Here is a 24,010-nt window from a genome sequence, read left to right on the forward strand (position 1 = left end):
TCTGATCAGGATGCCTCCTGGAGGCCTCTTTGGTGAGGTGTTCCGGGCACATCCAACCGGGAGGAGGCCCCGGGGAACACCCAGGACACGCATGAGGGACTATGTCTCCCGGCTGGCCTGGGAACGCCTTGGGATTCTCCAGGAAGACCTAGAAGAAGTGGCCGGGGAGAGGGAAGTCTGGGCCTCTCTGCTCAAGTTGCTGCCCCCGTGACCTGACCTCAAATAAGTGGAAGAGGATGGATGGATAAATGGCCTAGTCCTATAAATGACCACAAAAGTTTTTCATTATTTTAAATATTTAATGAAAACTCCTCATTTGCACAATCTGTAAGCTGACAGTTTATTGGCTGACTGCATTGCTGCTCCCTACTCAAATTTGAATTCCAGAAACATAAGTAAAATCAGATTAACAATGCCATTTATGTTTCAAGAGCCATGTCTCTATGATGCAAAAAACAACAAGAAATACAGTTTAGAAATACTGTTTTTATTTTTCTGTACTTACAATTGCAATCACTACTAGCCTAGAGATGACATTTATTTCTATCTCATAAAAAATTATGTCATTGTTCATTTTCTGAAATGTTTTAAAAGTTGTATTTTTTGAGTAAGAAATGCCATTATGTATTTGGACCTTGCATTGATTCTAATGTTGGCTGTATGCAGTGTCTATATATACAATATATATATATATATATATATATATATATATATATATATATATATATTTTTTTTTTTTTTATAGGGTCAGGAGAAAATGCCAACATATTGGCTTGGTGCATTTAAAAATCCTAAGGGCCTTCTTGGGATTTTCAAACAACAATGTGTAAGGCAGCATGCTGAACGAACAGGAACAGTGGAGCCCATGGTGTTCCAGACTGTCATCACTCAAAGAGATAAGGAACACGTAAGTTCAGATGAAAGTGTAGTGAGTGAAGTTCACTGTGGCATGGGGGTTTGGGGCGTGTTGTAGCCTTGTATACTGTATTGTAAGATTTTATCCATTCATTTAATTTTTGGCAAAACACCTAAAAATATCAGACAATACGCAATCTTGAAAAAGCTTAAACAATGGTGAACCTTTTTAGAAGAACTGTAGAAATCCTCTTTCACTGTCATCTGTGTACCTTTATTTGTAATGAAATACGCACCCCCTTGAGCCTCATCCACACTATTATGTTTTTATTTAAAAACACAGATATTAGTCTCCATTTTCACCTTTCAGCCACACTACCCTGGCATGTTTAACCATCTGAAACAGAAACCTTTGATTTCTGATGAGGATAGGCAAAAACACAGGCTCTAATCACGCTCTGATTTGCATGATGCTTTACATAGCCCTTGCCTGATTGGACCTCTTATACTACAACGTCACATTCCCTGATTTTTTGATACACTTCACGGATGAAAACCATATTCCAACACAGCAGGCGTAGATGTGCTGCTCTCCATGGTGCTTGTTGTGTTGCTTACCTGTATGCATCTGAATTGCATTTTGTACAGTTTGAATGCTGCATATTTGAGCAAAAGGAAAATAATTTATCAGTCGCTATGGTTTTGCGATAAATCCTGTGACCGATAGAGTTTCCAAACCTTCAAGGATTTTCTGCCGATGTGCACATGCCCAGTGTGGCCAAACCATGCTTGTCATACACATTCTCAGCTGTTTTAGTGATGCTGGAAATACTTTTGTAAAGAATGTCAAAATACTAGTGTGACGGAGATTGTTTTAGTTTATAAATGCCGTTTTTAAGTGAAAATGTAGTAGTGTGGACGTAGCCCTCATGTCTCAGTAAAGTTGCAGATAAGTGCAATTCAAAACCTGAAGAGACAGAGTACAAATACAGTGTAGCTTTAACTTTGGTACAGACCCACTTTTAATTAACGCTAATGCTTCCTTCTTACACAAGCTCAAGTGTAATTTGGCCTTCTTTTTCAGAATTTTTGTCCAATTGTTTCATCACAAAGTACTGTATGTGTTTACTTTGGTGTGCTTCCTGAAGACGATTGTTTATTTTTTCAAATATCATTGCTTGCCAGTACTCATTGACTTCCAGTCATAAAATGTACCAAATCATCCAAGCCTGCTCATTTTGCACACAGACAGACATGGACGCAGAAATGTGTAGGGCCAACAATGCTTTCGAAAAATATAATTTCAACTCTATAAATTCTGCATCAAAATATATTTTGAGTCATAGAATCCTCAGTGGTGTTTCTGAATTGCATCGATCCATGATGGTGGCTTTCTGATTTGAGTTTCACTGATTATTTCTTTCAGATGAGAGATCCTCCACAAGAAGGGATGTTTGTGTATGGACTCTATGTCTGGGGTGCAGCTTGGCACAAGACAGAGGCTGGTCTGATAGACGCTTCTCCTAAGCAGAGCCCTGTTTCGCTACCGGTGATTCACTTGCGCTGCATGTCAAGATCAGAGAAAGCCAACCATGCAGAAGTCAACAAAACTACAGACACTTACCAATGTCCTGTGTACATGTCGAGCACTGGACCAAGAGACCCGATTTTTCATGTTGACATTTGGAAAGATAATGTTCCTGCGGCTAGATGGGCATTACGAGGAATGAAAGCCACCCTACAGCCGTTTTAAATCTGCTTAATCTTTAAAGCCATAAAAGTATGCCAGTTCTGCATCAAGCTGCATTGTCATTTGTCCACAGGGTTCTTTTCAATTGTCCATGAAAATGAAATGTTGAAAACATTATAAAATGAATCTGTAATATATATGCAGAAATTTTAATTTTATTAATTATTGCTTGAATGGTGTGCTGCACACACTACTGAATAATGCTGAAATGTGCCAGAGTGTAAAGTTTTGGTTGCATTAAATGTGTAAAGAATGCCCATCAACTCCAACATGGAGGCTCCGCACGTCTTTGAACACATCTGAAAACTGACTGTCGATCTTCCTGTCATGAGTAAACTTGAAAATGTCTTGAGTAATTTAGTGAAACACCCACTGGGAATATTCCATGATCATTGATGTATTGTCATATTAGAAGATGAGGACCATGACTTTAGAACATACAGTTTTAACATTTGGCTCCCTTCTAATTCTTCTTCCTTTTTTACTTTGGTTTATTACTTATTACCACAGGTGATGTTCCTAGGTTCAATTTTGTCTGTTATTGAAAATCATTTTCATTGTTACTAACAAAATTTACAGTAGGGCACAAGAAGGTACTAGAGTCAGACATAAGAGCAGGTGAAAACCTGAACTCACGCAAAACCAAGACTGCTTGATTGCTGGTTGGATCTGAACACATGTACGATATCAAAAAAAGGAGCGGCACGCAGTCCTAGGATGCTTTGTGAACAGGATTGTGTTCATTAGACGCCTAATTATTAGTAGATTAGGAATAGTTGCAGTGGTCATGAGATGTTCATTGCAAGGCTTAGTTCCTCCAGGGGACACCCCAGGACCCCAAGCCAGCTCTGAGATACAGGCCTTCCAAAATGTCCTTTAACTTCCATGGGACCCATCTCACCTCCTACAGTCATTGCACAGGACTGGCTCTCAAACTGCTATGTTGTTCTGGAAAATCACTAACAAAATAGGAGACATGACGGACAATACTCTTATGGCTATCTAAACGTTCAGACTGGGGACAAAAATTTTACTCCAGAAATACAGGGACTGACTGTCATGCAACAGTCCTCTGAGAATCCGATGCTCTTTCATTATTAGTTCTGCAAGAGACTTCCAACATAAATGTTCATAAGGCTTCTCTCAGTTCTGCAATGCTGAAAAACTCATAATATCCCTGAGACACCAGTCAATTCTTCCACAACCTGGATAATGTTTGCATTACTCCTCACAAATTCAGTAGTTGAATGTTGTTTGGTGTCTCCTGTCCAGCACCTTGTTCAGTAGCATTGTCCACGGCTTCTGTAAAACTTTGAAGGGGTTGTGTTAACCATGAAACCTGCACCCTGGTCTTCAGTGTATTCAGCAGTTCCAACTTATCTACTTGAAGCACTTTGCAGAAGTGCCTGATGGGCCTTTTTGTCTTCTACAGTATCTATCTATCTATCTATCTATCTATCTATCTATCTATCTATCTATCTATCTATCTATCTGTGTTCCATTGGGATTCTTGTATGTACTTGTTGTTTACCCATCTATACCAATGATGTCTTCTTTCAACCAAAAAACTTTCAGCCCAGATCTTCAACTTCCTGACTTGCCATCTAATCCTGAATGAACGATTACGTAAACTCTTCTACCCTGACCTGTAATTCTCCATCCACAGAACTTTCTGTAAGCACTAGCCTTGTTGACATCAGCCTCTCACCACTACATACCATCAGCAACCTTGGTGTAAATTTGGCTGGTTGTCACTCTTTAAATCAGCACATTTCTTCAGTGTCCTGTAACTCATTTCTTCACATTCTGTAAGATGTAACCATTGCTCATTCCCTGTGCTTGCTGTGTCCCAGCTTTCTCAGAGGAACTACTGTCACACCACTCCAGCTACAGCCAGGCTGTTGTGTTCTGTTCCGTGGTTCTCCATAAAACCTTTGTCTAGACAAATGGGTTCCTATTATCAACACCAGCAGTCTCCCTCTTCGCCATATTGTTCCTCTAAGAAGCCTACACTTTGTTCAACCAGCCCAATGGCTAACTGTCTTCTCACCAGCTGCCCTAAAATGAACATTTTTTCTTTGTTTCCACTTTCAAACTCCCCTTACTGACATTTGGACTCCTATTGAAGACAGATCTCCTTGCAAAGCATATTGGGATTCCTTAGAATCTCTACCTCTCTCTTCCCCTTCCAGATATCTACAGCTGTACACCAATCTGTGGTTTTATCTAGAGGTGCACTACCACCCAAACCTGGGTCAGCACCACTAATTCATCTTTTCTTTGTCACATTTGCCATTCCAGTGCTCATGTGTGTTTTAACAAATCTGTATTATATGTGTACCATGTCTGTATTTAGCCATTGGTATACTTTATACTTGTATTTTAACTGACAAATGTTTGCAGTGCTCGGCACCTGCAGTCAGTGAAGAGCGCTATACAAAAAAATAAGTGCTATTGTATTGTATATCACTATTCTTTCTTATTTTTGTGGAGTTTTATTTATTTACAAAATTTCTGTATAACCTGACTTAACACTTTAAGTGAAGTTGTACAGTTTCAAAGGTGGCAGATCGTATTTTAATAACTCAAGAAGCAGCAGGTAGATGCAAGTTCATTAACTGGAGGTCAAAATGGTCTTTCATCAGATCTCAAAAATCAAAGTGAGACAGAACAATACTAAAGTCGGCAGCACTGCCAAAATAAACCTGCACAGAAATTTGTTTTTTCTCCATAAACGTGGGTGATTAAGAAATGTGCAGCCTGACCTTTAAACCATCTAGATGGTGACATCCCTAACCAGGTTATTTGTTTAGCAGTAAGGAACTGTTAAACCAAATACGAGTGCCTGTGATAAACAAATCAGACATGAAAACAATGCAAAAATAATCCAACTATGGTAAATACATTTTTCTGGAAGAAATGGTAACGAAATATAAAATGTTCACATTCAAAAAATGTACCTCAAGAACAACAATAAGTATAATTCAAAACATAACAGAAGTAAAAAATTTTTTTACTTAAGGATTTATGGCCCTGGCTGGTAGACTTTTACAATGGAAACGTTGAGTGCAGCAGCCATGATGGATTTTGCTTTTGCTGTGTTTTCACATTGATGTGAATCTAATGTTTTGGGCCACTAGATTTCTGCTCGCCTGACTTTATAATTGCTTTGTTTTTCTTATAATTGTCTATCTTTATGATCGTGGCATCATCAGGCAGCCATTTTGTTGTGCTATTTCCATTCTGGTGTTGCCATTTTGTGCTTCATGTTACATGGGAATTCTGCAGAAAAAAAGTTGTGCTAATAAAACCACAGTTCTGTACTGTCTCTCTGGACTGGAATGAGTGCGGCCATAGCTGTGACGGACTTCGTGTTTGGCCAAGGCGGGTCACTACCTTCTGCCAGTTACTGCCAGGGTCAGCTCCCTGGAGTCCGGACTTGTGGATTTTTTTTAATGTTCTCAGTGCTAATGATTACAAATGATTGTTCAGTACATTCTGGCAAGGAGCTGCACTTTATTCTTAATGAGACGCGTGTATGCGTAATGAAAAGCCGCAGCTTGTCAAGCGTCCCTTTAATTACCGTCATCGTTGCAAAAAATATTCTAATGCTCCTCAATTGTGCTGAAATTGCAGCTGTCATAAAGCAGTAAACAGTAATTAGCAATCGCTACATGCTGAATGCTTCATCTAATTTAAATGAGACATCCAACAGGGCACAAACAGAGTTGTGTACAGACGTGCAGGAACGAGGCCAAAGCACAAGAAATGGAGGAGGCAGGAGAGCTTCACAGTCTGCTCATGTTTGAAAATGTCCAGCTTATTCTAACTTACAGTGACATCTGACACCACCACTTCCAGTTATCTTGAAAGCAGAAGTAGCTGTTAGTGGGCCAGTCCACCCATCCTGTACGCTCAGTGGGTGGGACAGTGTCCATGTGGTGAACCGCAACACCACGGCAGGAAGTAATTTGGATATCTTAAAAATGTACTGTATATCTGAAGTAAAGGGGGCTTCACAGCTCCAGAGTCCTAGGTTCAGCTCTCAGCCTGCTCAGTCTCCAAGTTCACGTTTTCTCTCACATCCCAAGACACGTGCAGCTTAGTGTCTCTCCAGTGGCCTACTCTCTGGCCTTGAATTCAGTGCTGTATGGCGAGGCTCCTGCTGCCTTCAACCCTCTAATGTCGGGGGGGTCAGGAGATGGGCAGATGTTTCAGATGGACACACTTCATTAGTCCTCACACTTTCCCCAGAAGTTCTAAACTAATAAAGACCTGACAAGTGCTACAGTCCTTTACATCAGCATTCTTTTTATTTACTCAGTAGTTTGAGTGAGAATCCAGGGTTTATTATACAGAAGAATGGCGGACAACACTGACAGCCCATTCTTGAAACCGATGAACATCTTAATTATGAACAAGAGTAAAATATTTTTAGGACATTATAGGAATTAATAATTGGAATTTAGTCACACAAAGAATACATGACAAAACAGAACAAACATGGCTGCATTTCTTGTCTGTCTGGAATCCTTGTTCATATTTGGACCAGCGATTAAGATTTGCTCTGAATAAGAGTGGAAGAAAGTGAAACAGAAAAGTATTTGAATCCTATAAAACAAGCATAAGAAAACAGCAGATTTGCTAGTAGCAACTTCAACATGGTGCCCTTCTTACAATGGATGTGGAACAATAGGCAGGCAGTCTACAACAAAACAACGACAAAAATCATTTGTCTTTTGTTTTTTTGTTAAAAGATTTTCGTGCATGTGAAATATGTTGGGAAGCAGGGAAGAAAATGGAACTCCACGGTGCTTTCAAGCTCGGTGATTTGGGCCCGGCGTTCTCCACTTTACTCCTCCTTTAGCTCCTCCAACTCAAAACGAGAAAGCCGCCTTCTCCACCTTGCATAAATATTAATGAGAAAAATTGATGAATGGCTGTCACTTGAACTTGTCCCAGTGTGATGGACTTTCTTGTGCTCACCAGTGCCCACACACTCTCCTTTTTCCCTGTCCACGTGATTTTAGTGCACTGCTGACCAAAGCTGGGCCTCAGTGTTACTGATAGCTGACCGACTCATCTCCGTGTTACAATTCTGCATGTGCTTCTTGCTCAATAGCAGGTCCGACTAGACAATCTCCAGGAGATCGTTCTGTTGCTTTAAGTAGATGTAACAACACTTTGTAGGAGGTGGGGACATCTGACAGCTCATCAACATCAGCCGAACCGATCCCGTGTACTGGCAGCGTGCATACGGTCCACCTACTTTGCCTACATCTATAAATTCCCTCTGGATGTGCACCTGCCACTTGTAGTTGTTCAGTCTTTTCCCTCCTTGCCTTTTTAACGTTGTGTTCCTCCATTTATTTAAATTGTTACCCCCATTAACTTTCCTTTGTGTACCCGTGTATTTCATTTTCACCCTGACGCTTGAGGTTTTTGACATTTCCTTTGAACATATTGATTTCCTGACCTCTTGTTTGCTTTAACTATACCTTCAGGTCTGGATGCTGCAGAATTTCCACTAGCAAATCCAGCTTTTAATGTTGTCATCTGCACTGCTGAGGTGGCCATTATCAGACTCAGGATTAACTGTGAGTATACAAGAAGAAGTAAATGTAAGGTTGGACTGTGGTGGGGACCCCCATGTGGAGTGTGGCTAATGTGTAGAGGTCAGTTTGGTTTGTCAAAGTAAAAAAAGACATGTAGGGTAGGTATAGCAAATGAAAGAACAAACACAACTGCTTTGCTGTGCTATGTTATTTCTGTAATCCACAGTTCTGACACAATAACCCTCCAGAGAATATCCTTGTCTTGTACCAAATACCCCAAGTTACTCTCCATGTTTCTGATGATTTTTAAGGTGGTTGCTCTACAGACAAAAATCGAAAACCTACAGGGTGGTCTAAAGAGCTCAGCACTTGTTTCCGTTTCTTCTTAAGAGACATAACTGGCCAACATTGGAGAGAAGCACAATGTGACATAAAATTTCAGATTAACCTGTCTACTTTAAAAAAAAAAAAAAAAGAAATCTGACTGTATTTGTCACGGGGATGCTGTCAAGAGAATTCATGACAGGAGTCACAGCGAACATCCACTAATGACACTAATGCTGTGCTCGAGTTGAACAAGAAATTTACAACAGCCAAGAAACGGCACCCCACCAGTGCCGTTTCATTGGGATCTTTGGTCATATGAGCAGTTGACCAAGGCCACGGTCTTAAATCACTGGCCACTTTCAAACTCTTGAAATCCACACAGTTGATATGGTTGACATTTTATATTAATATTTCAGAAAAAATATTGCAAAAGCTTTAACTTCTGCAGGACATTTGTCTGGCAGTCTACTAGTAATTGCTCAGCCTGTCAAAGTTGTAGCACTGTATAACTTTCAGGATTCCCATGGGCGCCGGTCTTCATGGTCACTGCATAGACGTGTCGGCTTCAGGGAGCTTCGTGTGGACATCTTGGATGTCAGCAAGCGTCCTGTCGATCGCAGTTTAACCTTCAGTCTCCACATGTCTTTTGTCATCTTTGACATCTCGCCAGACTCCCAGCGGTCTTTCCTCTGTTATTTAGATCACATTTATTATTATTTTTGGATTAACACCAACAACAGCATAGAGTAGGCCATTTTGATTAGTGAACTTTTCAGTAAAGCTCTTTAAATGAACTGCATAAAGTCTCCTCCATGCTGTACTTGTTTGCTGACTTGGATATTCGTGTATATAAATGTTGACGGTGCATTAGGCTTTTCAATGGGGATAATCTACAGTTCGCAGCGTACATCATTCCTGGGGAAGTAAAGACTATGCACAACGTGGCCACGTATGACCAGATAATTCTTAATCTTCAAAGAAACATTCCACTTTCACTAAATACAAACAAAAAGTAGATAGAGGGATATCTAGACAAAACACAAAGTCTAATAGCCAAGAAATCCCATCTGCACAGTGGCACAAGCGCCCTGTAAGAGATACCACCAGACAACTTGCCAGCTCAGTGGTTGATCTTAAAAGTTTTTAGTGGTTGGCATTACAGCTAATGCCCATCAGGATCTAAGGGCACCAACAAACCCAGGATGGCCAACTCGACCAACATCCTTCAGTAGTCGATAAGCACATTGGTGGATGGACACCATGGTGGGTCATCATAAGCATGTGCTCATGGTGTTACTGAAATGAACTGGTGAGGGTGGAACTCTCTTCAGTATATCACTGTGATAAGTGATAAGGAGGCAAGCAAGCATCTTCACACTTCCCATCCTGAGTTGCTGAATTAATTCTTAAAAAGGGAACTGGCATTTGAGCTCACAAATCACATCCGTAGGCTCTGCTATGGGGCCCTCGCCACTGCGGCCTGGCTGATTCTGTGCGGTGTCCATTGTGCGAGTGGTCAACTGTCACACCGTCCTCCGCTATTTTCACAATTCCAAGAGCCTTAAGTCCAGGCTGATTTTGCTGTGGAAGTTGAACACGTTCACACCATTGTGCTCATCCAGTAATTCTAGCAGGGACCACTGGGAAATGCTGCTGTAGCAATCAAGAACTCTCAAAGGCGATTCAAAAATGATAAGTCTTCCTACATGTAAGATGTCACTATGAATCTTTAAGACGTCACCCACCCACCACAATTTAAACAGCTCAGAAAACCCAACCAATAATAATAATAGTATAGTCATATTAAGAACTTTAAAATTGTTAAGGAGCCATGTATCCCAATGACTGGAATAGAACAATGTGATGTTAATAATAGCAACGAGAACGATGTTGTGCGCTTTCACCTCATCATAAAATCCCCCTCAAGTTTATAAAAGGGTGGCCCACCTAACCGGCTGCTCTTTGACAACACACTTCCATCAAGACCGATGTGCGTATTTATCGCCTGGCAAATGAAGCTGGCATTGTGTGATCAGTGTGCTTATGAGTGCCTGGACAAGGCCACGTCCCAAATGTTGTAGAAGTTTAGGGGGAAATAACAAGTTAGTATTATCAAAAATAAATGTGTAAATTAAACAGTAGATGAACCTTCACAACTGAGACACCCCAGTATTCTACACGGTGGGCACAGACTGAAAATGAGCAAAGAGACAGTGAAGAGAGTAACAAAGGGCTAAAGAGAAACATTTGGGAGCGAATGTCCACAAGAACAGCAGTGAAGGTCAATGTCCAGCTGTAGCTTAAAAGGTGTGTGAAGACACAGCCCGGGGTCAACCGTGGAATTCATGGAGATGTCAGAATTGGTCGACTAGGCTTTACTCGCTAAACGTTACAGCTCACCTCATTACAGCTCGGGCTCACCCAGTCTCATAATAATACTGAATTATAAATAAAAGTGGGGATACAAGAATTCTGAATAGTAACAAATTGTAACATTACATTTCCAAATAAACAACAACAGATATACTTAATTCTCATAAAATATAAGCATAGTATTATTCTTTTGGTTAACCTTACATAAAATGCATAATTAGCTTTCAATCCATAAAAGGAGTCACCTTTACAACCTCCCCAGCTTTCTAAAACGCTCCTTTACAAGCTACAGCCATCAAAACAAAGCCAGCTCAACTGGCCGGAGACCTCAAATTTCCATTTTTTTTTCTTTTTTAAATTTTCAATTACTTATTTGGTGATGTGCCATTTTCTGGTCATTAGAAAAACAGCTTTCTTCTAAAAAAAGCCAGAAAGATCTCTGCTCAGGGTGTGGTTGACCCCATCTCCTTTCACACCTTCCTTAATTCTAAAGCCACTTGCATCGGTAAGGCCAGCTCCCCCATTTTATTCCCGCTTGGCTTTGCCCTTTTTCTTTTTTTTGCTGTTTTCCACCGCCATCTTGCTCTCTAACTTGCTAACTCCATTTGTATGCACCACAGTGCCATTGGCAGCAACCTTCCCAGCCCTGGAAGAAGATGGCTTCTTTGGATGTCTGTAGGTCCGATAGTAGAAGTTACCGAAAAGGACGATGAAGGTTACTGCGTAGGCAATCAGAGCCCAGTGCATCCACTTCGGGAAAGGACAGTCAATGTAGAGGGACAGAGCTGTGTGGCCGATGGTGACATGGAACTGAATCTGGAAAACAAAATAAGGCCAAGGCATCACTTGGAGCAGGGATTTTAAAAAAATGAGGATCATAAATGTCTGCCTGCTGTCTACTTCTAAGAAAATCTTTATTTTTAATAATAAGATTATGGCAGAGTTCTTCTGTGACCTGTCTGGTCAAAGACAGAATTAAAAAGAAGAAGTTCATTTTTGGACAATGGACACACACAGAGGGCACATAAATCTGAAACTGTTCCGTTCAAGTTCTACTAAAGAAATTAAATACACAATATACAGAAAATACAGAATATTTTTGAAGTTACTCCCTATTGACCTACTTGTGTATCTTAATAATAGGAGAAGTGTCTGTGTTTCAGCGTGTCCGTCTGATTGCTATGACACTGCCATTGTAACAGATTGCACATCACATTCATTTGTAGTAATAAAATGCATTTCATGTGTAATTCCAACAGATGGTGCATTACAAACATTAGCATTTCTTTTAAGAATCCTATACCAAATGGTATATAACTGAGACAAAGCTGTTGCATTTGTCATTCCAACAGTTGGCACATCAAACAGATGTAGGGACAGTACATTGCCACACCTGGCACACAACAAACCACCTGGATTGGGACCCGAGTGTAGCAGAACACTGGAACAATATGAGGTTTTTTTAAAAATGTTTGTGATGCACCATTCTGCTGGAACGGCAAATGCAATGCATTTTATTACTACTTTACAAAATATAATCCGATAGATGGTACAATGCCAATGTTAATGTTGAGGTCTCTGTTGATTAGATTTCAGCATGTCTACTAATGGTATAAATAATACGAAATGTTTTTCTCATCCTTCCTTGCTCCACTCCTGCCTTTCCACTGTGACAGTCATGGATTACCCAGCCATGTTCTCAGTGTTCACTGTAATTAGGGTTATACCTGTTTATTAGTGAACACAGTACAAAAGTGAGGGCCATGACAGACTGCTGAGCTCTGCTATGGGAAACAACCTGCCACTTCATCCCAGTGCACACTCATAAGACCTTTAACCAATGGCATAGGAACACCACAACATCTTATGAAAACCCTGCCAGAAAAATGAAGAATGTACAGAGAAACACAAAGCAGGCTGGGATTTGAACCTAGTCTCCTATGAGGCAGCTACACTAACCACTATGAGTCCATAAAAAAAGTACAAGACTGACTTCTGTTTGTATTCACTGTGTCACTTTTATCCCAACAGCACACTTGCACTTTTTTGATTTATCCTTACTGAAGACTTTAAAGCTGAGTCTTATCTTCTTGGGTAGAAGAAATGACTCTGTAACTGTTTATAATACAAAAAACATGGTCTACACTGAGAGGCCAGTGTGCTTGAGAATACATGTGTGATTGTACCAGGGCGTTAGTAAGTGAGTGCATCCTGGGAAGAACTGGGCCACCACCCAGGCTTGGTTCCTGCCATGTGCCCTGTGCTGCCAGGACTGGCTCTAGCATCCGTAACCCTTGCCTAGTATCAGGTGAGTATTTAATTACATTGTTGCTTCGGCCTATTTCTCACTTACCGTTTCTGTCCAAGGTTCTTGAGTGTGTTGTAGCCTCCCAGCTCACCATTTACTCAACACAGGTCAGGTCAGGTCAGGTTAAGTAGCATGCACTGGTACAACGCATTGCCGCACCCACCACATGATGAAACAGCTCAGGATCCCGGTTGGCAACCCCCAGATAGACATATGGTCCAGTCCCATCTTCCAGAAATAACTATCTATTTTGCTGCAGCCAGGTGTTATGTGGGTGTCCCCTTGGCCTGCTCCAGCTACTCGGGTCCTCAACAATGGTGATCCTGCGAGCTAGATCACCCTTGGTGAATTGCACTGTATAACTGTAGTGGCGTAACTGATACTCCCTCACAATGCAGGTAATGTGCATCATGAGGGGCTCTGAGTAACCACTCATATGACACCAAGTCAAACCAGCGGTACCCTGGGACTCTCCGAAGAGACACAGTGTTGAAGGACTGCATTCTTTGTCTCAGGTCACTGGATAGCGTCCATGTTTCACAACCAAAAAGCAAAACAGAAAGCCTCAGGACTCTAAAGATTTGGACCTTTGTCCTTTTGGAGAGATATTGGGAGCGCCACCCACCCCTTTCCAGCGACCTCTTGACCCCCCCCCCATGCTCCCCCAATCCGTCTACTGACTTCATAAGAAGGGTCACCAGAGACATGAATGTCACTGCCAAGGTAAGTAAACTTCTCCGCAAACAGACACACTGCTGATGGCTGTGCCCAAGAGGTCATTAAAGGCCTGGATCTTGGTTTTTATCCAGGACACTTGCAAGCCTAGACACTCAGACTCCTCGCTCAGTTTCTGTGAGCCCCAATCAGAGCCTCCATTGACTCCGTGAACATCACAGCATTGTCAGCAAAGTCAAGATCAGTGAATCTCTCTTCACCAACAGATGCCCCACAGCTGCTGGACCCCACGACCTTGCCCAACTCCCAGTTCATGCAAGCATTGAACAGAGTAGAAGCAAGAACACACCGCTGATGAACCCCAGAATCAACTGGGAAAAATGCAGAGGTTCTGCCCCCACACTGCACAGTATTCACAGTACCAGTGTACAGGCCAGCCATAATATCCAGCAACTTCGGGGGGATCCCACAAAGTCTCAGGATATCCCACAGGGCAGCTCGATCAACTGAGTCCATCTCTTTACAAAAATCAACAAAGACTGGAAAGGAACTCTTTGAATATCCATGTCTGTGTTTTCTATCTATCTATCTATCTATCTATCTATCTATCTATCTATCTATCTATCAAGAAAACAGTGAGCATTAATAGGTAACTATAATAAAAGCAGAAGGACACCACCTACCATTTGAATGATGGTCAGATATTTCTTCCACCACAAGTATTTTTGGATTTGTGGGCCGAATGCTGCCAGGCCATAGTACAAGTACATGATGACATGAATGAGAGCGTTCATGTGGGCTCCAAAGAAGGCTGAAAAGGGAAAAACAGAGACACATAAAGTGAAGTGCTTCTGGTGCTCGGCTCACTAAATTTTTACTAGATGACTGAACGATCCTCTGTGATGAAGTTGTCTGTTTAATTTTTTTTTCTCCAACTTAATGTTAAACCTCTTGATTTGAGTTGTGGCTACAACCTGTTGTATCTTTACAACACAGCCTATCCTGCCAAAATATTGTGCAATGCAGGAACAAAGCATAGAAGAGACCACACACTGGGCACGCTGACTGACTTGCTCATTCAATCACAATGGAGCCAATGCGGGATTGCAGACATCGTCAGAACATGTAAACTCCACCCAGGCTGTGACCAGGCTCAGATCATCAAGTCATGCAGCAGGATGGGACACACTCTTAGTGTATTTTTGCATAAAAGAAGTGGACTGTTCCTCACCATTACTATACAGAAAGCAAATTGTCTTTTGAATTCACTGTGGGAATGCGCTGTTTAAGCACAGGACACCATACAGTATATACAGTATGTCTTCTCTTAAGGTAATAATGCTATTACAATTTGCTACATGGTAATTTACTCATAGGAAGTAATGGAGTGTGCAATCTTACTTCAGAATAGCCTACACAAAAAGCTTCAGTGTAATATTTTAGAAGCGTTCTGAACCCTTTCCATTACATCCATTATCCAACCCGCTATATCCTAACTACAGGGTCACGGGGGTCTGCTGGAGCCAATCCCAGCCAACACAGGGCGCAAGGCAGGAAACAAACCCTGGGCAGGGCGCCAGCCCACCGTAAACAATGATTCAATAAGTTTAAAATTTATTATAAAATCAATACATCTTAAAAATTAATACATTTAAAAATTATCAAAGCCTCTATTTGGGGATTTTGAAGGTCAGCATCTTACTCTTCCCATTTGTTCACAATTGGATTTCTACAAACACCTGTGTTTTTGTTTTTTCATCTCTGGTTTTGAAATTCATGCTCTGCTTTTTGACTATGAATAACATTTAACAATTTGGCTCTGGTTACATATTTGTTTTTTCATTTATTTGATTTTTGATTTTTGTTTCGCGTCCTGAGCTAGTTTGCCTGATCATTCGTCTTTGTGCTTTTGACACCTTGCTTGCTAGTTTGTTCTTTGATTCCATCTCTTGTTAAAAGCTGCAGTCAGCATAAACACGCTTGCCTGAATTTCATTGCAAATTACAATTGTCAGAACTTGACAGCTGGCCCAGCACTGCACCACTCTGCATTCGAATGTAGTAATTACACAAATGACCACATTAATACACATTTTTGATAATAAACAGATGCCAGCAACACATTACTCAACTGAGGCCCTGCTACATTGCATTCAGATGTTCTAACAAGAGTTTGAATTGAGCATAAATATCAGAGTACTTATTTGAAATCTATTCCATGTTAATTGCCCTCTTGTTTAATTAAAACAAGTCTCAAAAATCTGAACTCTTGACAATCCTCCGCTGTACACAGTCAGCATCAGTCAGATCTACTTAAAGTGTTGTCATAAATGCACTACAGTCTGTAAATGTGCACAAAATATACTCGTGACACACACAAGGATGACAACTTCTTGTATATCAACACAGTAAATAGACAAATGACATTAATCACTAAACTAAACTTGTTCAGCTAGCTGTCCGCACAGGTTCACTTCTCAGGCTTGTGTGGCTTTTACATATAATACAATACAAATTATTTTTGTATATTCCAAAGTCACACAAGACGTGGCGCAATGAGCTTTAACAGGCCCTGAAGGAAAAACTCCCTTGTTAAGAAAAAAAAAAAATGGAAGAAACCTTGGGAAAGGAAATTCAAGGAGAGGCCCCTTTCCAGGTAGGTTGGGCGTGCAGTGGGTGTCAAAAAAGACATAATACACAGAACAGAACACAAGTAATCCTCAATACAGTATAACAGTAAAATAAAAATATTACAAAAAGTACAGAGCAGAATTTAAACAGTAGATGACATTACATAACATGATTTGGATTTGTTTAGAGTCCTGGAGACCCCAGCCATCAAGCTGCCTCCCCCATTTGGCCATTCCACAGCTGAGACAGTGCTTGGCCAACCAGTCCGATGAAAGGACCCCTCTACCCGACAATTCCTGCGATCCTTCATCAGCGATGACTTTACCTTAGGCAGGCATCATCATGTTTGCTTGTGTTTTCTTCATATGCTGCATTTTCCAAGATGAGCATGTGAGGTTAATTTGCTTAACTGACTGTGTGTGTGTCTGATGAACACGTCTCATACTGGTGGCTCCTTCACTGCTGCTATGCTACCAGGGGAGGTTCAGGACAAGTTTAGGTGAAGAAACTGGCTGGACTCGTATTTTATTAGACAATATGCACTTCTCTTTGCAGTGAGCTAATTCTTAATAGTGTAAAAGCAATCAGAAATTGTAAGATGAAAGATCAACAACCAAACAAAGGGGCAAAACAAGCTGAATTACTAGACAAACAAATGTTAAAAACCTTACATTATTTCTATATTAATTTTTAAATTTTTCAACATACTTTTTTCACATTATTTGCTGTCATACAGCACGAGTTGTCATTATGTTGCACTACATAATACATTTTTTTCTCTCATTCTGCATGAACACATGAAGATTTTCTCGGCCATCACTATAAACTACATGGTGTAAATAACATATAACAAATATTTTTCGCTAGAGTGTTATTTTCCATCAGCTGGCTGCCAAAGTCAAACAACTGAACTCCTTAATGTCACATGTTCTCCTACCGCAGATACGTAAGACACCCCCAGTGACACCTGATGATACTGTAACTGCGTAACTGGAATGAAGGAAAATAAACCAGACAGACATGATTTCCTTTTAGTCCTTGACACATAATACAATTACATAGACCTGTGATTATTTAATATTTTTGCCACTAGTAAATGTACAAATTACAAGTGGAAATTACAACTGTTTACATATTTCTAAATGTACCATTATTTTTCACTTGGACTTAGAAACCTACAGCAGCATAAACACTAGCATGAGAATACACACTTAACTCCATGTTTAGTACACAATGTCAACTGCCACTGTAAAGCAGTGGAGGCTTAGTTTCAATCTTTATCTAAACAGAATACACTGTAATTATAGTATGGTAATAATTATTGAAAAATACACTGGCGGGCAATTGAAATAAACTACTGAAAAAATATCTGACTCAATACATTAAACCACAGTGCCCTCCATAAATTTTTGGGGCAAAGTACTAAATATGACTGCTCTAATTGACCTACCCTAACATTATGGTGCCCTGAAATGGAGGTACCATGAAAAAAAAATCATTTCAAAATGGTGTGACTGAAACGAATACAAATAAACTGATATGAAAGTCTGCAATGTGCACGTTAATCACGTCTGAATGGTTTGATTTGTGATTTTAAACTGTGGAGCAGAGGGGTAAATGAAGAAAAAAATGTGTTTTCGAGGGAATTGTACCTGCTATCAACATATGGCAAAAACTGCAGCACCTGGCATCCTTGGCACCACACCGGTTCTAGATATCAAAATCTAAAAGCTATCTGGGTAAATTATAATTTCCCTTTATCTCCCCATATCATCAAAAATTAAATGGAATCTATCGTGATATATTAAAAAAGAGATTTCAGATTGTTTGGAGAACTAGCATTCTGTAAATTTTGATATTTGTTTACACGACATATTAAACAATATTTGACATTAATGTGCAACATGGTACCAAATATCACTAAGAAAATATGTGAAATTAAATAAATGAACATTTAGTCATTAAAAATAACAATAGTTCTGAATAAAATCAGTTGTGGGCAAATGGAATATGGGAAAGCATAAAACCATTTAAAAATTATAAAATGAAAACAACATTGAGCATCAAATATTTATGGTGAAAATGTATTCTTTAACAAGAGATGCTTTAAACAACACCAGTCTGAAGAAGCAACTTATGGCAGTATGATAAAGTGGACACATGGAGGTTTTGTACACAGCAGGCTATGTGGTTCCTGATGAAAGCCATGGAGAGTAATCTGATATCGATGTGTAACAGGCCATCTACAAAACTACACACATATATATATATATATATATATATATATAGAGCGAGAACGTGTAAATGTAATTGGGGTCAGAACCTGTATTAGTATATACCCCAGACGGTAGGCCAATCTTAACCTGGCCTGGAAGGGATGTCAGTTGGGGGGTAATGACAAGAGAGTACTCTGAAGTATTCAAGGAATGTAAGGATAACAAAAGGACACTGGAGAATCCACAATAGAAGATTTTTCATTCCCCACTCCTGTAACTGCTGGTGGCGGGAGGCTGCTACTGAGGTCCCTGCAATTTTGTCTTATGGGTCAGCAGTATGGCATGGATTTCTGGGGCCACCAAAGGAATCTCTGGGCAGATGACACCAAGAGTTTGTTGTGCTATGTCTGGCCCAGAAGTGTTCAACGGGAGACTGGAAGTGACCTCAGAAGTACTTCAGGGACTCTGACATAGAAGAGGCCAGTGGCCATTCCTCCTCAGACAAAGTTAACATTGGATGGAGAATGGATGAGTGTTCACATGGCAAATGAAGAAACGTGCAAGAAGGAAGAAAGGTAGAAAGTGTAGGCAGGGGAAGGTGTGAAAGCTTTTTTTATTTTGCTTTAGTGCCTTACAGTATTTGTTGTGTTTTTGCTTTGAAAGTCCTATATGCTATACGCGAGAGTTCCCAAGCACAAAAACTCCCAATAATTAATTGAATTTAATCATATTACAATCAAAACCTGGCTAGTACTAACAGTAAACTCAGGATCTTCTCTCTCTCTCTCTCTCTCTCTCTATATATATATATATATATATATATATATATATATACAGTATATATATATATATATATATATATACAGTATATATATATATATACATATATACATAAAATCTAACGTCTGTCTGTCTACCTGTATGCCTGTCTATTTATCACGAGAGAACTATTTAACGGATTTAGATTGTGTTTTTTTCTTTAATTTGCTTGAACATTCCAGTTGATTTTGCGACTTCTGTCATCATACCAAATATCATAGTTCATTTGCAGCAGAGATTTATTCATGCAAATCCGAAGGGGAAGCAGGACCATCCTCACTCACGCACCAGCCTCCATTCGAGTCGCTGTACCTATCACCTTGTGTTGAAGGGTACCTTGCCTCCGCTTAGCTCAACAGACATTATCATCTACAGATTGTTTACACATTTTTTAGAGAGAGATCAGAACTACGTGTGTTTTAGTGGTTATCTGTTGATTGGCAGATATATCACGGTCACGTGCCCACGTGGGGAACGCTGTTCTGTCTGAGCTGAACACGATCAGATACAGTGCCAACGTTTGATGTTTGAGTCTACCTACCTTCTGCTTGGCCACATATACTTTGCCAACTTTTTACATTTTTGGCAAAGAGATCACAGCTACATTAATATCCATTCACTTATCAAGAAAAATAATATGCCCCAATGTCAAAGGTTTTCAATTCGATGTTCCACTGTTGATGCAACGAGAAAGAGTTTATCTACACAAAGAGAAACCTCACAAGAGCGAGCTGCTCGCCTCAGAGCAGGTCAACAATGGCACACATCTCAGCGAGAGTGCGAGTCACCTGAATAGCGTGCATCGCGCCTCAGGGCTAATTGAGAGAGGAATGCTTATCACAGAGAACGTGAGATGTCTTAAGTGTGTGCATCGTGATAGCAAAACCAAAAATATATATCAAGAAGCCCTTGGATAGGAAAGTATCGATTTAAATTCTTCTCAATACAAATTAAATTGTGTTACATTTTTTATTGATTTTTAAAGTTTTTCCTGTTTCACTACTATGTGGGCGGAGCTGCGAGGAACAGCTAGTACTTATTCTTTAAAAATGCACTGAACAAAAAGTAACTTCTGTGAAAAGCAAAAGGCAAACAGGAGTTCCTTGGAAAGGCAAAAACTATCCAAGGCAAACAAGTTCCAATCACAAATCCAAATAAATAGTCAAAAAACAGAGCACAATGGTCAAAAATCCAGTAAATCGCAATGAAATATTCACCTACTCCCAAGCGCTTTTGAATGAGCCAACAGAGACTGTGGGTTGCCCCCCACCTTTATAGGGCTGTGGGCAGTCCCTTTCAGTGATGGGCAGGTGAACCCGCCTCTTGGGGAACCATCCACAAAACCCGAGGTACATAACACAAGATACATAAACTAAACAGTTGACAATATTAACATAAACAAAAGACTAAAAAATGAACAAAAACAACATTAAACAGTAGTTTGAACCGCCACCCGGCTGAAATACAACACTGTACTCTATTTGTTATTGCCTTTAGTTGTAACAAAACCTTTCATGGTGTCCTTGCCTGGCAGGGACGCCTCTTCACTGAGAGGACCAGGGGAGCAAGCATGGGCAGCACAGTACCTCCCCCTGGACGCTAGATGGCAGCCTCCCTGGGTTGCAGTGGTGCCTCAGACTCCCCCAGGGCTTCATTAGGGATGGAGTTTTGTGCAGCCCTGTTGGTTTCCGCAGGCGACACCAGTGGGTGCTGCAGTTGTTCCTGAGCCCGTGTGGGCGGTTCTTCCGCCACACCCGGATGTGCAGCCGGAAGTGGGGCAACGAGCACCTGGAGTTCTTCTGGGTGACTTATACAAGGAGCCAGCAGAGACTACTCGGTGAGCCAGAGTCAGGTGGAAGGTGAACAAAGCTTGCCGAGGAGGAGTGGAGGAGAAAAGAGAGAAGTAGAGGAATTATTTGTATTGTGTGCTATTGTGTTAGTGGGACTGTGTTGTGCCTGTGGGAAATGGGGAAGGCGTTGCTCACAGGCAAAGAAAAGAAATAAAAACATTTATTTGTTTTATCAGTGTGCCTCCTGCGTATGTCTGTGTCGGGTTGCGCGCTGGTATAGCAGCACTATATACCGTATATATAGTATATGTATATAGTCAACACTGTATATATGCATTTATATATACTGAGATATATATATATTGTCAGGGATGCCAGGGGCCATGACCCGGCCGGGACGCCAGGAGGGACCGGAAGAGGGTCAGAGCCCTGCCTGGATCACGTGGGGTTTGCCTTCCGGGTTGCTTTGGGGCCACGGGTCAAGGGCATGGAAGCCCTTCCCTGTCGGGGCCCGTGGTCACCGCCAGGAGGCGCCCAATGCCTTGGGACTTGTTTCCCCAGCACTCCCGCCACACCAGGAAGTGCTGGGGGGAAGACTTTGGAGGATACCCGGAGAGCTGCCGGGAGAACAGCCGGCACTTCCGCCACGCTGGGGCGTGGCTAGAGGAGGAATGCCGGGAACACCTGGGGCTCATCCGGGTCCTGTATAAAAGGGGCCGTCTCCCTTCATTCGAGGCTGGAGTCGGGTGGAAGTAGGACGAAGCAAGAGGAGTGTGGAGGCGGCCCGAAGAAAGGCATTGTGGCCAGGACTGAGGACTATTTGGGGTTTGTGCACGTGACTGGGTCTTTGGGACCCCTATTATTGTGTAAATATTGTAAATAAACGTGTGGTGGTGTTTAAAAACAAGATGTCCGCCTGTCTGTGCCCGGGTGGCGTTCACATCTGGCGTAGTCGGCAGGATGCTCCGCCTGTTTCAAGGCGGAGACCTGATCAAAAAATATTGTTGTGGACGGCCCGGTGCAGCAGGGGACCCCACCCACGTACCGCGGGTGCTGCGTGCACACAGCCCCGCGGGGTAAAGGAACCCCACGGACCGCCAGGGGTCCGCAGGAAGGCCATGTTTCCCTGATGCGGGCAGGTGGCGTGCCTACAACGAGTGCAGCGGTCTCCTACAAGCAGGCCGTTGCTGAAGGCGCCCGGGACCGCATGGCGTCAAGAAAGGCCACGCCGAGGAAGTGTCCTCGGTTTGACGAGTCCGGGAAGGTGAGTTCCCTGCCTAGCGGCAGCCGGCCCATGGGGACCGGGCGTGTTTTCTCTTTTGCAGGCAGGGACCTCCCGGATCCACGCCGGTGGCAGGCGCATGCTGGTCTGCGGGCTCCGGCAGCGTGGCGGCAGCCGCGAGGGCTGTGGAGGAGGAGACGCTGCAGCTCGAAAGGCGCTGGCAACAGCAGGGCTGCCGGCAGGCACGTCGCCACTGCAGAAGGGGAGGCAAGATGGCCGCGGACCAGAAGTCCCTCCCCCTGACAGGCACGCGATTGGGCGGTGTGTCTTGCGGGCCCGCCGATGACTGCAGAGAGGCGGGACCAAGGAATGTCCATCACGGGCAGGGGGGAGACCCGATTGGGCGGAGGAGAAGGCCCACAGGAAGTGGCCGGCGCTGGAGGCTGACAGAAAGGTAGGCTCCGCGTCGCTTCACTTCCCGTCTTTGCCGGCTGCTTTGGCGGAGCTGGGGGTGTCCCTTCAGCCCGCCGGGCAGCGTGTGTTGCAGGTGCTATGTGCCCTCCGGGCTGAGGTGCTGGAACTGGAGAGGAAGGCGCTGGCGCTGAGAACGCTTCAATCAACAACGGACGGGCGCGACGCTGGAATCTCCAGCCGGAGAGGTACAGCGGAGACGGTGAGTACAGCCGACTCCGTAAAGCATACGGGAGGGTCTGCTGAAAAAGGCTGTGATGACAACGATCAGTTCCGAGTAAGCAGCCCTCCGACAGGAGGTGCGGCGCCGCGGGCTGTATGCGCGGCGAGGGGAGTCCGTGAGGACGCTGAATGGACACGGGCTGCTAAGTGCCCGGGTCCTAGCGCCCGCCCGAGTCGGCTGCGGTCTTGCGCCGCACTATAGGGACGCAGACGGGACAGAGGCGCTTTTATTCCATAAGGAGTCTCAAACCGTCATGGCGTCCCAGAGTGAACGGAGGAATAAAGGGCTGGGTGCCGATTCCTCCGATATGAAGGGGACGCAGACGGGACAGGGGCTCGCGTTGGTTATCTGAGTCGCACACCGTCAAGGCGTCCGAGAGTGAAGGGAGGATTAGGCGGCTGGGTGCTGCTTCCTCCAATATGGTGAGACGCGTTGCTGGGTGCACGCGTGCGGCTGGCTGCCCTCTGGGAGAGCAGAGGGAATCCCTGAGGCAGGCAGAGAGAGAGCAGGCGGTGCCGGCGACTCCATCATCGAGAGGACACGGAAGCCGCGGAGAGGGTGCCGATCAGGCAAGTGCGGGGTGATTGGAGGGGGGAACGCTGCCCGTGCATGGCACGAGCTGGGTGCTTGGCAGCGGTTCTGCCCCTGTGTTCTCTTTTGTAGGGACGGACCCCGGGCGGGCTGAAGGAACCCCTTCGTGGCGGAACAGCCCTCTGATGTCGGGCCGTCAGCGGAATGTTCTCTGCGGTGCGCAGCTGCGCCACAGCTGGAGGAGCCTACGGGGAACGAGTGGCTC

The 24,010-nt window shown here is 42.8% G+C and overlaps 2 protein-coding genes across 2 annotated transcripts in view; one reads left to right on the forward strand and one right to left on the reverse strand.

Annotated features, from left to right (window-relative positions):
* The window catches only part of LOC120526593 (dynein heavy chain 5, axonemal-like), a 259,504-nt gene extending 256,642 nt beyond the window's left edge, over positions 1–2,862 (forward strand). Inside the window, exons 104-105 of the mRNA XM_039749755.1 lie at positions 746–907; positions 2,282–2,862. Coding sequence (XP_039605689.1) covers positions 746–907; positions 2,282–2,608 — 489 coding nt within the window. The 3' untranslated portion in view covers positions 2,609–2,862. The remainder of the gene's footprint in view (positions 1–745; positions 908–2,281) is intronic.
* Positions 2,863–6,899: 4,037 nt separating this feature from the next.
* elovl4a (ELOVL fatty acid elongase 4a) overlaps positions 6,900–24,010 on the reverse strand; it is a 66,412-nt gene continuing 49,301 nt past the window's right edge. The window contains exons 6-7 of the mRNA XM_039747828.1: positions 14,527–14,654; positions 6,900–11,676 (exon numbers count right to left, since the gene is read on the reverse strand). Coding sequence (XP_039603762.1) covers positions 11,386–11,676; positions 14,527–14,654 — 419 coding nt within the window. The 3' untranslated portion in view covers positions 6,900–11,385. The remainder of the gene's footprint in view (positions 11,677–14,526; positions 14,655–24,010) is intronic.

This window comes from Polypterus senegalus, chromosome 3 (genome assembly GCF_016835505.1).
Source record: "Polypterus senegalus isolate Bchr_013 chromosome 3, ASM1683550v1, whole genome shotgun sequence".
Classification (NCBI taxonomy): Eukaryota; Metazoa; Chordata; class Cladistia; order Polypteriformes; family Polypteridae; genus Polypterus; species Polypterus senegalus.